Consider the following 13,858-nt stretch of genomic DNA (forward strand, 5'->3'; position numbering starts at 1 on the left):
TTTTGGCCGCGTCAGATCTGGTTCCCTCTTCTTCTGGAGTTGTCCTCCGAAGAACCGTGGAGATTGGAGGGTTTTCCGACCCTCATCACACAGGCCGAAGGGGCGCTTCTGCATCCGAACCTCCAGTCTCTGGCTCTCACGGCCTGGATGTTGAGAGCGTAGACTTTGCCTCTTTGGGTCTGTCAGAGGGTGTCTCCCATATCTTGCTTGCTTCCAGGAAAGATTCCACTAAGAGGAGTTACTTCTTTTTATGGAGGAGGTTTGCCGTCTGGTGTGACAGCAAGGCCCTAGATCCTCGCTCTTGTCCTACACAGACCCTGCTTGAATACCTTCTGCACTTGTCTGAGTCTGGTCTCAAAGCCAACTCTGTAAGGGTTCACCTTAGTGCAATCAGTGCATACCATTACCGTGTGGAAGGTAAGCCGATCTCAGGACAGCCTTTAGTTGTTCGCTTCATGAGAGGTTTGCTTTTGTCAAAGCCCCCCGTCAAACCTCCTACAGTGTCATGGGATCTCAATGTCGTTCTCACCCAGCTGATGAAACCTCCTTTTGAGCCACTGAACTCCTACCATCTGAAGTACTTGACTTGGAAGGTCATTTTCTTGGTGGCAGTTACTTCAGCTCGTAGAGTCAGTGAGCTTCAGGCCCTGGTAGCCCAGGCCCCTTACACCAAATTTCATCATAACAGAGTAGTCCTCCGCACTCACCCTAAGTTCTTGCCGAAGGTAGTGTCAGAGTTTCATCTGAACCAGTCAATTGTCTTGCCAACATTCTTTCCCCATCCTCATTCCTGCCCTGCTGAACGTCAGCTGCACACATTGGACTGCAAAAGAGCATTGGCCTTCTATCTGGAGCGGACAGAGCCCAACAGACAGTCCGCCCAATTGTTTGTTTCTTTTGATCCCAATAGGAGGGGAGTGGCTGTGGGGAAACGCACCATATCCAATTGGCTAGCAGATTACATTTCCTTCACTTACGCCCAGGCTGGGCTGGCTCTTGAGGGTCATGTCACGGCTCACAATGTTAGAGCCATGGCTGCGTCAGTGGCCCACTTGAAGTCAGCCACTATTGAAGAGATCTGCAAAGCTGCAACGTGGTCATCTGTCCAAACATTCACATCACATTACTGCCTGCAGCAGGATACCCGACGCGACAGTCGGTTCGGGCAGTCAGTGCTTCAGAATCTGTTCGGGGTTTAGAATCCAACTCCACCCCCCTAGGCCCATGTTTATTCTGTTCCAGGCTACACTCTCAGTTAGTTGGATAAGTTGTTAGGTCAATCTCAGTTATGTCCTCGCCGTTGCGAGGCCCAATTGACCATGTTTGTTGTTTTGAGTGAGCCTGGGGGCTAGGGATACTCCATCAGTGAGAACAAGCAGCCTGCTTGTCCTCGGAGAAAGTGAATGCTACATACCTGTAGAAGGTATTCTCCGAGGACAGCAGGCTGATTGTTCTCACAAACCCGCCCGCCTCCCCTTTGGATTTGTGGCTTCCCTTGTCTTTGTCTTGCTACATATGGGACTGACAAACACGAGCTGGTTCGGGCGGGAAGACGGCCGCGCATGCGCGGTGCGCATGGGCGCGCGAGGACTAGCAAAGGCCTTTGCTAGTGAAGTTTCCGATTGGAGGGGTTGCCATGGACGTCACCCATCAGTGAGAACAATCAGCCTGCTGTCCTCGGAGAATACCTTCTACAGGTATGTAGCATTCGCTTTTTATACAATTGTGTGGCTGTTTATGCAATATAAATATGCACGCTTACAAGATCACATGTGTAGGCATTCCTAGGAGGCACAGTTTGGGTGGAGCAAAAGCAGATTTGTAAATCATGTTAATAAAATATGTACATGTAATGGAACTTGATATACTGCCTTTCTGTAGTTTTTTGCAACTACATTCAAAGCGGTTTACATGTTATATTCAGGTACTATTTGTACCAGGGGCAATGGAGGGTTAAGTGACTTGCCCAGAGTCACAAGGAGCTGCAGTAGGAATTGAACCCAGTTCCCCAGGGTCAAAGTCTACTGCACTAACCATTAGGCTACTCCTCCACAATCTATGTGGAGTACATACATACATTTAAACCAACTTCAGAGCAGGTATAAATATGTGCATCGGCAATTATGCACTATTAGAGCTTACTAAAGACACCAAGCAACCTATGCTGCCTTTATAAAATAAGCCAGTCTACGAATTAGGTCTACAAGCTTGAGAGCATTCACACAACAATAAACACCTATCTCTCAAACATGAAAAAAAAATTTGTGATGGACTTCAAAACATGGAATCGTAGCTGAGAATTAAATTATTATTGGGCCCATTATTCAAAGTGATTTTAGCAGGCAGGAGAGGCTGTATACTGCTATAGACTTTTCTGTCCCTAGTGGGCTCACAATCTAAGGGCTTCTTTTACAAAGCCATGCTAGCAATTCCTGCACGGCAAATGAGAAGAAGCTCATAGGAATTGAATGAGCTTCCTCTCATTTGCCGCACTGGAATTGCTAGTGCAGCTTTGTAAAAGAAGCCCTAAATTTTTGTATCTGGGGAAATGGAAGGTTAAGTGATTTGCCCAGGGTCACAAGGAGCTGCAATGGGAACTGAACCCAGTTCCCCAGGATCTAAATCCAGTGCACTAACCGTTGGGCTACTCTTCTACACCACTTAATTGCCAGTCTTAAAAATTTGTGTGCACATCTCGTTGCACACTAGTCTATAAAGCAAGGAGCCTAACTTCAATTATGCGTATCTGAAAAGGGGGTGTGGCCAGGGGTATGTGAGGGGCATCCAAAAAGTTGCGCGTGAATTTACAGAATTCACCCGAAGCATGCCTAAGTCGGGCATAGGCATTTATACCTGTTTTTAGCAGGCATAAGTATGGCATCCAAAAGTTAGGCACCGGATCCACACTGAACACTATTTTAGAAAGGGCATGCTCCCTTTATAGAACAATGCTTAGCCTCAATTTTTTTGTCAATGATTTTTCAGCACCATTTATTGAATTCCTTCCTATATTATGTAAGATCCCTGAAGCAGACCACTAAACATGGTATCAGGTCAGATACTTCAGGACAAGTCAAAATTTGACATACATCTCTTTCAAGATAAGTAATGAGTTATTGAACACTAGTAAAAAGGCCCGTTTCTGCCTGTGATGAAACGGGCGCTAGCAGGCACGGGAGTCCCTTCCCCTCCCCTTACGCTAGTCTCCCTGGTGGTCTAGAGGTACCTGTTCGGTCGGGGCAGGAAAGAAAGAGCCCCCTCTTTCCTGCCCGTAGCGGTGCTGCTAGCTACCTTGCTGCATCGTGTGGGATTCCGGCGAACAGGTACCGCTAGACCACCAGGGATAGTGGCGTAAGGGGAGGAGACGTGATTAGGGGAAGAGTGTGCTACTGGGAGCGTGTTTCCCTACTGCTCCCCGTGCGTTCATTTGCCTTGTTTTCTTGTTCCACCCTCGATGTCATCACGTGTGACGCGAGGGTGGGGCTTGAAGACATGGTGACTGTTGTGGCTTCACCACCATGAACTTACGAACCGGTGTGTGAGTGCCTGCAGTGACGTCAGTGTCCTCAGAACGTTGAGGGTGCATTTTATTATAGTAGATTTTCTTTGAAGAACTTTTTTAGAAATAGCATTGGTTGTTGGTGCACTGAAGAAACTAAGAATATGTATTTGCACTTTGACTGATAATGATATTGTGGCATATGATGATATTTGATTCTTAGCTATAATTCCACATTTTGAAATTCATCACAATTATTTTCTTGTGTGAGAGAGAGATTATTGTACCTTTATAAAACAGGCATCTTTTTGCTACTTGAATAGGCATGCTCATAAAGTTATCCCCACATATAAGCCCCAAATCAGGGCAGCAGGTATCATGCTTCTGCAGTAGCTAGGACTTCCTTCTGATTTGGTGTATTGGCTCAGTAGTTAACGTTGCTTGCGTCCGGATGGGAGATTTAAATAAAAGAACAAACTTTGGTCTCTTATTAGCGGTGTGTATTTTTTTTTTTACAAAATTTGCAAACAACAAAAAAAAAAGAAGCACAACTGGGCCTTCAAGATGGAGACAACAGTACTTTGGCGGTTTTCTTTGACTGACGGCGTTCTACAGGAACCTCTGCATTTTCCTTGGTGGGGAGTTGCATGTTCACTTAAAAATTGACGATCCCTACCCGTGTATTTTGATTTTGAACTTGGACCCCTGAGGCAGGCGTGTGTTGGGTCTGATCTTAATAAAGGACTCCTGTTGTCTCAGTCTTGAAGGCCCAGTTGTGCTTCTCTTTTTTTTTTTTGTTTGTTTGTTATTTGTGTATACTGCTTTACCCTCTTTGGTTGCCTTGTTTAAACAACATTTAAAAGGCAAAAAAATAGCATTGTAAATAGCATATGCAATTAAATGGATTACAATGATAAAAAGAAAGAAAAAATTGAAATAGAGCAGTAAAATGAAACGTAGCTGGAAAACTCTCCTCCTTTGACTGGACATATTACAGGAGTGATCTCTAGAAGATGGGAATGTATGCAACTTTCAGGTGGGCATGGGGACACTGCACTGTGTTCTAACAGGAAAACTACTTCTGTATTTCAGAAAGAAGAAGAGGGAAGAGTGACACCTGATGTTCAATACAAAGAAATGGTAGTTCATCTTAGTCCTATGGTCAGACAGAGGGAACTGGAACCTTACCACACAACTTTCTCTTACAGAGAGCATAGTAACTAGCAGCTAGAAACAAATGGTCACTATCTTGGCAACATATGAGATGCTCCTTTGCCAAGATAGGTGCTGTCAACTTTTCATCATTCTATGGGGTCCTTTTGCGAAGGTGCACTAGCAGTTTTGGGGCATGCTAATCATTAGCACGAGCTAAATGCTAGCAACGCCTGTAGAAATATATGGGTGACTAACGTTTAGCACATGCTTATTTTTAGCATGTGCTAAAAACGCTAGTGCATCTTTGTAAAAAGACCCCCCTGAGTAGTTGCTAGGAAACCTAAAATCCACTCCCACTGACCAGTATGAACTATGATTGCAGTAGATACCTTCATGACAATTTCATATTCATCATTCATATGGACTTTGATAGTTAACAAGAAGTTTTCTCTCCATGGTACAGAAAACTGGGTCTGTCACAAAATTCCTTGGAGGTTTTTCTTTAGAAGTAGCCTTCTCATGATGCTCATAGGGTCCAAGACTGACCAGTTATAGCTATTGGTTGCATGAACAGATGTAATTTCTCTGACAAATATTAAAATGCATTAATATTGCACTTGCGTGTGTATGTCTTCTTTTAAAATTATATTATGTATGTTATACTTTGATTTACTGAGAGTTGTAGGATCGTGTGGAATAGAAAATTTTTAACTAACTAACTAACTAAAGTGTTTCTGCAGTGCTAGAAGTCTCTGAGCAATGGAGATTTTTAATCCATATGTGCTCCTGTAAAATACAACTTCTGGGTTAGATCTGCCCAGTCTTCTGCATTAAACCATTTTTTTCTCTCGTCAGTTAATACCTGTTAAAGCTGTAGTGCTGAATTATTCGCTGATGACATGAGAAAGGAAAACAAAGTTTGAGTGGAAAAAGTTTACCCCTTAATGAGGGTCATCCATAGACAACAGGATCCAACAGCAGCTCACACAAGTGGTGACGTCATTACGTTGAAGGAGTAAAGCAGGTCTGCTTTCCTAGAGCTCAGGAACTTCTAGAAAGGCTTCTGAGCTTGCACGGGTGTTCCCGAATCTCACAACACATCATTCCCTGTGATTCATGTTTTAGCAAGCTTCAACCATGGTATGGGTGGGTGGGAATGTTTAGCGGTACTATCCTGTTGACCATAGAGAGCTGGTGACTTCATAGATGAGGGCTAAAATAAAGGTCTCTTTGCACTTTTATATTTTTTGTAATCCAAGAAAACAAACTGGAGGAGGAGGAAGGCTGAAGCTTATTCAAACAGATGAATACAGCTTCACCAAATGAAGAGTAAGTTGCAGAGGTTCAGTAATACAGCAGTATAGTAAATGTATGTACAGATGCCCAAGTTGTAGCTTTGCAAATATCTTCTGTAGATGCACAGTGCAACATCATTACTTTAGCTCTTAGTTGATGAGCATTTGTTTTTCTAGGAAGGGTGGTATTTGCTTGATTATAATAGAAGGAAATACATTCAGAAGTCCAGATAAACGACTGCTTCTTGGAGCAACTAGTCCAGGAACCGACAAGAGGGGGAACATTTTGGATTTGGTTCTTGGTGGTTTGCAGGGCATAGTGCGAGAGTTGGCGGTGTTGAGTCCCTTGGGAAACAGTGATCAAAACCGAGCTACTATCTGGGATGAACCCACAAAGGAAATCTACTGTAGCTGCATTTAATTTTTGAAAGGGTGACTATAATAAAATGAGGAAAATGGATAAAAAGAAGCTAAAAGGATCAGCTGCTAAGGTTAGGACACTAAGAGGGGCACGAAAGGGGCGCCCAAGTTTTCCTGAAGACGTCCTCGCAGGACGTCCCAGCGAAGGGGCGGGGAAACCCGTATTATCGAAACAAGAGCTTTCGCTTCGATAATACGGTCGGGGACACCCAAATCTTGACATTTAGATCGTCCCTAGAGATGGCCTTCCTTAGACTTGCTCATTTCTGATTTTCGGCAATAATGGAAACCGAGGACACCCATCTCAAAAACGACCAAATCCAAGGCATTTGGTTGTGGGAGGAGCTAGCATTCGTAGTGCACTGGTCCCCCTCACATGCCAGGACACCAACCAGGCACCCTAGGGTGCACTGCAGTGGACTTCAGAAATTGCTCCCAGGTGCATAGCTCCCTTACCTTGTGTGCTGAGCCCCCCAACCCCCCCCCAAAACCCACTCCCCACAACTGTACACCATTACCAAAGCCCTTATGGGTGAAGGGGGCACCTACATGTGGGTACAGTGGGTTTCTGGTGGGTTTTGAAGAGCTCACATTTACCACCACAAATGTAACAGGTAGGGGGGGATGGGCCTGGGTCCGCCTGTCTGAAGTGCACTGCACCCACTAAAACTGCTCCAGGGACCTGCATACTGCTGTCATAGAGCTAGGTATGATATTTGAGGCTGGCATAGAGGCTGGCAAAAAATATATTTTTAAATTTAGGGTGGGAGAGGGTTAGGGACCACTGGGGGAATAAGGGGAGGTCATCCCCAATTCCCTCCGGTGGTCATCTGGTCAGTTCGGGCACCTTTTTGTGGCTTGGCCATAAGAAAAAAAGGACCAGGTAAAGACGTCCAAGTGTTCATCAGGGACGCCCTTTTTTTTCCATTATGGTTGAGGACGCCCATGTGTTAGGTACGCCCAAGTCCCGCCTTCGCTACGCCTCCAACACACCCCTGGGAACTTTGGTCATCCCCGCAACGGAAAGCAGTTGGGGACGCCCAAAATCGGTTTTCAATTATACCAATTTGGGCGACCCTGTGAGAAGGACTGATTTGTCGAAAGATGGGCGTCCTTCTCTTTCGAAAATAAACCTGTAAGGGGCTCATTTTCATAGCACTTAGACTTACAAAGTTACATAGAGGCATATTTTCAAAGCAGTTAGGGGCCCTTTTACAAAGGTGTGCTGAAAAATGGCCTGCGGTAGTGTAGATGCATGTTCTGGGCTTGCGCAGAATCATTTTTCAGCGCACCTGTAAAAAATGCCTTTTTAAAATTTTTGCTGAAAATGGACGTGTGGCAAAGTGAAAATAGCTGCACATCCATTTTGGGTCTGAGATCTTACCACCAGCCATTGACCTAGTGTCTTAGTAAAAGGGCTCCTAAGACTTACAAAGCTCCATAGGTTACTATGGAACTTTGTAAGTTTAAGTGCTTTGAAAATATGCCACTAAATTAGGCGTGGACGTTATTCAAAAATACCATCTTAGAAGCCCAGATCAGATGCATCCCATGTATTTGCAAAGGTGGAAAAAAAAAAGAAAACAGCCAGCATGGTTAAAAGGTGAAGTGAAAGCGCCTATTACAACCAAAAGATTGTCCTTCAAAGAACAGAAAAAAGGACCCAAATCAAGAAAATAAGAAGTAACATAAGCACTGGCAAGTCAGATGCAAAGCATTAATAAAGAAGGTTAAAAGAGAATATGAAGAGAAACTTGCTGCAGAAGCTAAAACTCAGAGTAACAACTTTTTCAGGTACATCAGATGCAGAAAGCCTGCTAGAGAAACTGTGGGACTGTTAGATCACAAAGGAACCCAAATTATAGCTTCGTCATGCAAGGTTCCACGTTAGGAGTCACAGACCAAGAAAGGGAACTAGGTGTGGTCGTTGATGATACGTTGAAACCTTCTGTTCAGTGTGCTGCTGCGGCTAAGAAAGCAAATAGAATGTTAGGTATTGTTAGGAAAGGAACGGAAAACAAAAATGAGGACGTTATAATGCCTTTGTATCGCTCCATGGTGTGACCGCACCTCGAATATTGTGTTCATTTCTGGTCGCCGTATCTCAAAAAAGACGTAGAGGGGAATAATTGAACGGTGCCAGCGAAATACATGGCGGCGATGTATTTTGGCGGTGCCGCAAACAGCTGGCCAGACCCGTATTTTCGAAAAAGATGGCCGGCCATCTTTTGTTTCGATAATACGGTTCCGGCCAGCCAAATGCCTTGGATTTGGCCGGGGTTTGAGATGGCCGGCTTCGTTTTTTAGCGATAATGGAAAGTTATGTCGGCCATCTCAAACCCCAACCAAAGCCAAGGCATTTGGCCATGGGAGGAGCCAGCATTTTTAGTGCACTGGCCCCCCTGACATGGCAGGACACCAACCGGGCTCCCTAGGGGTCACTGCGGTGGACTTCAGAAAAGCTCCCACGTGCATAGCTCCCTTACTTTGGGAGCTGAGCCCCCCAACCCCCCCCCCCCAAACCCACTACCCACAAATGTACTGCACCCACTAAAACTGCTCCAGGGACCTGCATACAGCCTCTAGGACTTATTGCTGCTGTATAACTTTGGCACACCAGTTCACACCTGAAGACTAATCTCTCTGAAAAAGTCCTTTCTTGAAATATGCACGTTTACTCACAGTTAACTGCAGATCAGAGGTTGTGCCCCACTGGCAAAGAGTCTCCTGGTACTAAGATTAGCAGTAGGTCAGAGCTGGCACAATGGTGTACAATGCCCACTTTCAGCACCATTCAAGGTAATAACTAAGTTCTCTAACGTGGGTAACACAGGAAAGAGAACTAAAACTGGCTTACAAAAATGGCCACTACCGCATGGACTACAACAGGAAACAAAACAGGGCACATTCTGACCCAGTAAGCAGGGGGAAAGCACCAGGGGAGTAGAGCCTACCAACTACCAATACCTACACCCACCACAATGCATTGCTGATGTGACTCTGCAGTGCAAATAACAGAAAAGGTGTCACATTCACCCCAGGTTAAATGTCAGCTAGACAGACACAAGCGCTTTAAATTGGCAGGAGGCTATCCTGGTTGATTAATTCACTTTAAATATTGACCCCCTAGATTACTGTAATCCCCTATATAATGGGGTGTAATCATGGTTACAAGAGCCAAAAAGGAAAAAAGTAAGGATGGACTAGCGGTATCCAACCAAGGATCAAGCGTAGCCGGGAGTCAACACGGAACCATGTTTTGGCAATTGAATGCCTGCTTCAGGAGTCGTTAATTCGGTCAGTGTTTGAAATCAATCTTAACCTCTGTAATTCCCTTGGGTTGCAATTGCACCACCCAAAAACCATAAGACAAAGGGCTCAGCTTAATGCATAGAGCCTGCAAAATCTCGACAACTGGCATTAAGCTGAGCCCTTTGATTTATGATTTTTGGGTGGTGCAGTTGCAACTCATGGGAATTATAGAGGTTAATTAAGATTGACTTCAAGCACTGAGCAGAAATAACAACTCCTGAAGCAGGCATTCAATTGCTGAAACATGGCTCCATGTCTAGTCTTCATGTATTGAAACTCTGGATTTAATAAATAAATTTTCAATCCACACTTTGACGCCCAGCTACATTTGATCCTTGGTTGGAGCCCGCTAGTCCATCCCTATTTGTTTCCTTTTTGGCTCTTGGAGTGTTTTGCAGGGATTCTTACCTTCTTGTCATTATCATTACTTCAACTTGTACCACACTCCTGAAAATATGATCATGTTACACACTATTAAAATAGCTAATTGGTTGCCAATAGTCTATTGCATCAAATTAAAAGCCTTAATTTTAGCCTACAAAGAGGGGCATTTTCAAATGGGGATGCCCATCTTTGAGGACATCCCCACGAAGGGGTGGGGCATCCCGTATTATCGAAACAAGATGGGGGTCCATCTTTCATTTCGATAATACGGTCAGGGACGCCCAAATCTCAACATTTAGGTTGACCTAAGAGATGGTCGACCTAAATGTTGAGATGGTCGACATTAGAGATGGGCGACCTCGGTTTTCGCCGATAATGGAAACCGAGGACGCCCATCTCAAAAACGGCCAAATCCAAGGCATTTGGTCATGGGAGGAGCCAGCATTCGTAGTGCACTGGTCCCCCTCACATGCCAGGACACCAACCAGGCACCCTAGGGGGCACTGCAGTGGACTTCACAAATTGCTCCCAGGTGCATAGCTCCCTTACCTTGGGTGCTGAGCCCCCCAAACCCACTCCTCACACCTGTACAACACTACCATAGCCCTAAGGGGTGAAGGGGGGCACCTACATGTGGGTACAGTGGGTTTCGGGTGGGTTTTGAAGGGCTCACATTTACCACCATCTCTTAAGCATGCCACAGTCCCGCCTTCGGTACAGTGCTGACACGCCCCATTGAACTTTGGTTGTCCCCACAATGGAAAGCAGTTAAGGGCGCCCAAAATTGGCTTTCGATTATGCAGATTTGGCCGACCTTGCGAGAAGGACGCCCATCTCCTGATTTGTGTCGGAAGATGGGCGCGCTTCTCTTTCGAAAATGCCCCTGAAAGCTTTTTATATGGGTTTCCAAACTTATATTTACATAATATCCAGAAGGCGGTTAATAAATCCCAATAAACGAATAAATAAATAGGCTTGAGTCTGCACATCTAATCAGCATTTTTTTTAAATCTTGACATCAACATTATGGAATGCACTTCCTCTTACACCTTAAAATGCAACCAAAGTACAAGAAGTTTAAATTACGTCTTAAGAACTATTTCTTTTGTAAGGGGTATGAGAACTGTTAGTGCTGCTATGGCTTGGTTGACTCAGAAAATATTTTTGTCTGTGGTTTTTACCTATTTTATCCTCCTGCCTACTAAGCTAGGCTAGTGGCTGGCGGTGCACTAATGTCGACACAGCTCATTCACTTTGAATGGGCTGTCGACATTGCCGCGTGGCAGCTGCTAGTGTGGCTTAATTTTTTCAGTTACTTATTTTCTTATTATAACCAATTAGAAACCATTCCAGTTGCCAAACTGAAGAGTGGTATAGCAAATGACTAGTAATAAACTTAAATAAATACTGACAATAAGAACATAAGCATTGCCATACTGCCAGACTGAAGGTCCATCAAGCCCATATCCTGTTTCCAACAGTGGCCAATCCAGGACATGAGAACTTGGCAAGATCCCAAAAGAGTAAAACAGATTTTAAATGCTGCTTATCCTACAAATAACCAGTGGGTTTCCCCAAGTCCATCTTAATAATGGCTTATGGACTTTTCTTTTAGGAACTTCTCCAAATCTTTATTAAACCCTGCTAATCTAACTGCTTTTACAGTTCAAACTCCTCTTATTGATTTATAAGTGAATTCACTCTGCAGCTCCTCAGTACCTCTCCACTCTCATCTCTCCCTACACTCCTCCCTGGGAAGAACTCCGTTCATTGGGTAAATCTTTCTTATCTGCACCCTTCTCCTCCACCACTAACTCCAGACTCCGTTCCTTTTATCTTGTTGCACCATATGCCTGGAATAGACTTCCTGAGCCGGTATGTCAAGCTCCATCTCTGGCCATCTTCAAATCTAAGCTAAAAACCCACCTTTTTGATGCTGCTTTTAACTCCTAACCCTTGTTCACTTGTTCAGAACCCTTATTTTATCATCCTCACTTTAATATTCCCTTATCTCTTGTTTGTCTGTCCTATAGCGCTGTGTATGTCTAGTAGCGCTATAGAAATGACAAATAGTAGTAGTTTTATCACATTCTCTGGTAATGAATTTGTGTTTAACTATAGGTTGAGTGAAGAAATATTTCCTCCAATTTGTTTTAAATGTACTACTTTCATTACGTGCCCCCCTAGTCCTTGAATTTTTGAAACAGTAAAGAAGTGATTCATGTCTACCTGTTCCACTCCGCATTTTATAGACTTCCCCTCAGCTGTCTCTTTACCATGCTGAAGAGCTCTAGCTTTTTTTGTTTTGTTACATTTGTACCCTGTGCTTTCCCACTCATGGCAGGCTCAATGTGGCTTACATGGGGGCAATAGAGGGTTAAGTGACTTGCCCAGAGTCACAAGGAGCTGCCTGTGCCTGAAGTGGGAATTGAACTCAGTTCCCCAGGACTAAAGTTCACCACCCTAACCACTAGGCCACTCCTAGCTTTCCTCATAGTGAAGTCATCCCATCCCCTTTATCTTCTCTGTACAGCCAGTACCATTTTAAAGGTTCTGCCAACCAACAGCCTGCTTTAATCAAAATCACTAGTTGGTAACTCTATTCTGGCACCAAATCTCCTATATTTGTCAGGAGTTCATGTGGGAGCTTGGACAGTATGGTGGGACTCCTTTTGACCCGAGCCATGTGGATAGCTTGTCTATACAATACTTCTGTTGGATTAGTTCTCTCTTTGCCATAAGCAGTGGTTAAAGGCTCAGGTCAATCACAATCAAAATTTTTTTTGCATTACCAATTGTATTTGACATCCTGGAATGGCCATAACAGGTCTTTGTAAGCCACATTGAGCCTGCAAATAGGTGGGATAATGTGAGATACAAATGCAATAAATAAATAAATAAGTTTCATAGATGGATCTGATATATTTATAGTAATATTTTAGTTACACATATTTATATAGGATTTTTTGTGCAAAAATGGATGCAGTTTAAGAAAAATACCTTAAACACAAGACAGTCACGTTTTGACCAGAAAGTTTCCAGTTATGGTCTATATCCAGTGTCTCACTATCCCAGACCTCTTCACCCATTGTGTATGTGTCAGTGCAGCAACTTTCACGCCACACTACTACTCTTGAAGCCACGCCTATCGTAAAGGCAATTTTCGCCAGGACGTCACTGAGGGGCGTGGCTCGTAGCTAATCCCTGCGTTTGCGGCCGCCGTAAAATTGACCTGTTTGGAGGGGGGGGGGAGGGAAGAGTTGAGAGCACGCGTGTGCGCGCTGGTGGGCGGAGATTCAGGGGGGTCCTCTTCCCGCCTCCGGGGGGTGGGCGGGCTCGGCGCCTCGCGGGAGGGAAGGAAATCGCTTGTTGTCCGTTTCTGGCGACTCCGGCCGGCGTGGCGCAGAGTTACCAGCTCGCCATGGAGAGAAAAGGTAATGGGCCTCTGAGGCGAGGGGGCCTAGACCCCCCCCCCCTCCCCGAAAGTTGCGCGAGAGCCACGTTTTATCCGGACCCTGGGGGGGGGGGTCGGGTCTCCCCCATAGAATGGGGTTTGAACCGCTGCTGGCCGAAGCGATCTTTGTTTTCGCTCTTTCCTGCGCCTGGTTACGCAAATGACCGTTGTTGTCTGATGTTTCCCGGCGTCCCCGTAGTTTTCACTGAAGTCCTTTTTTTCCCCAGTTCCCGGCCGTTCCTCTTCTTCTGCTCTTACTATTTTTTTTTTGTTCCCCTCTTCAGTTTTAGCGTTGCAAGCCCGAAAGAAACGGACCAAAGTAAAGAAGTTCCCGAGGAA

General features: G+C 44.8%; 2 protein-coding genes across 2 annotated transcripts in view; both read left to right on the forward strand.

Moving 5' to 3' along the window:
* SLC26A8 (solute carrier family 26 member 8) overlaps positions 1–5,220 on the forward strand; it is a 181,841-nt gene extending 176,621 nt beyond the window's left edge. The window contains exon 19 of the mRNA XM_030221729.1: positions 4,592–5,220. Within this exon, the coding sequence (XP_030077589.1) occupies positions 4,592–4,723 (132 nt within the window). The 3' untranslated portion in view covers positions 4,724–5,220. The remainder of the gene's footprint in view (positions 1–4,591) is intronic.
* Positions 5,221–13,387: 8,167 nt separating this feature from the next.
* Positions 13,388–13,858, forward strand: part of SRPK1 (SRSF protein kinase 1) — a 155,072-nt gene continuing 154,601 nt past the window's right edge. Inside the window, exons 1-2 of the mRNA XM_030220616.1 lie at positions 13,388–13,499; positions 13,804–13,858. Coding sequence (XP_030076476.1) covers positions 13,487–13,499; positions 13,804–13,858 — 68 coding nt within the window. The 5' untranslated portion in view covers positions 13,388–13,486. The remainder of the gene's footprint in view (positions 13,500–13,803) is intronic.

The sequence above is a fragment of the Microcaecilia unicolor genome, chromosome 12, assembly GCF_901765095.1.
Source record: "Microcaecilia unicolor chromosome 12, aMicUni1.1, whole genome shotgun sequence".
NCBI lineage: Eukaryota > Metazoa > Chordata > Amphibia > Gymnophiona > Siphonopidae > Microcaecilia > Microcaecilia unicolor.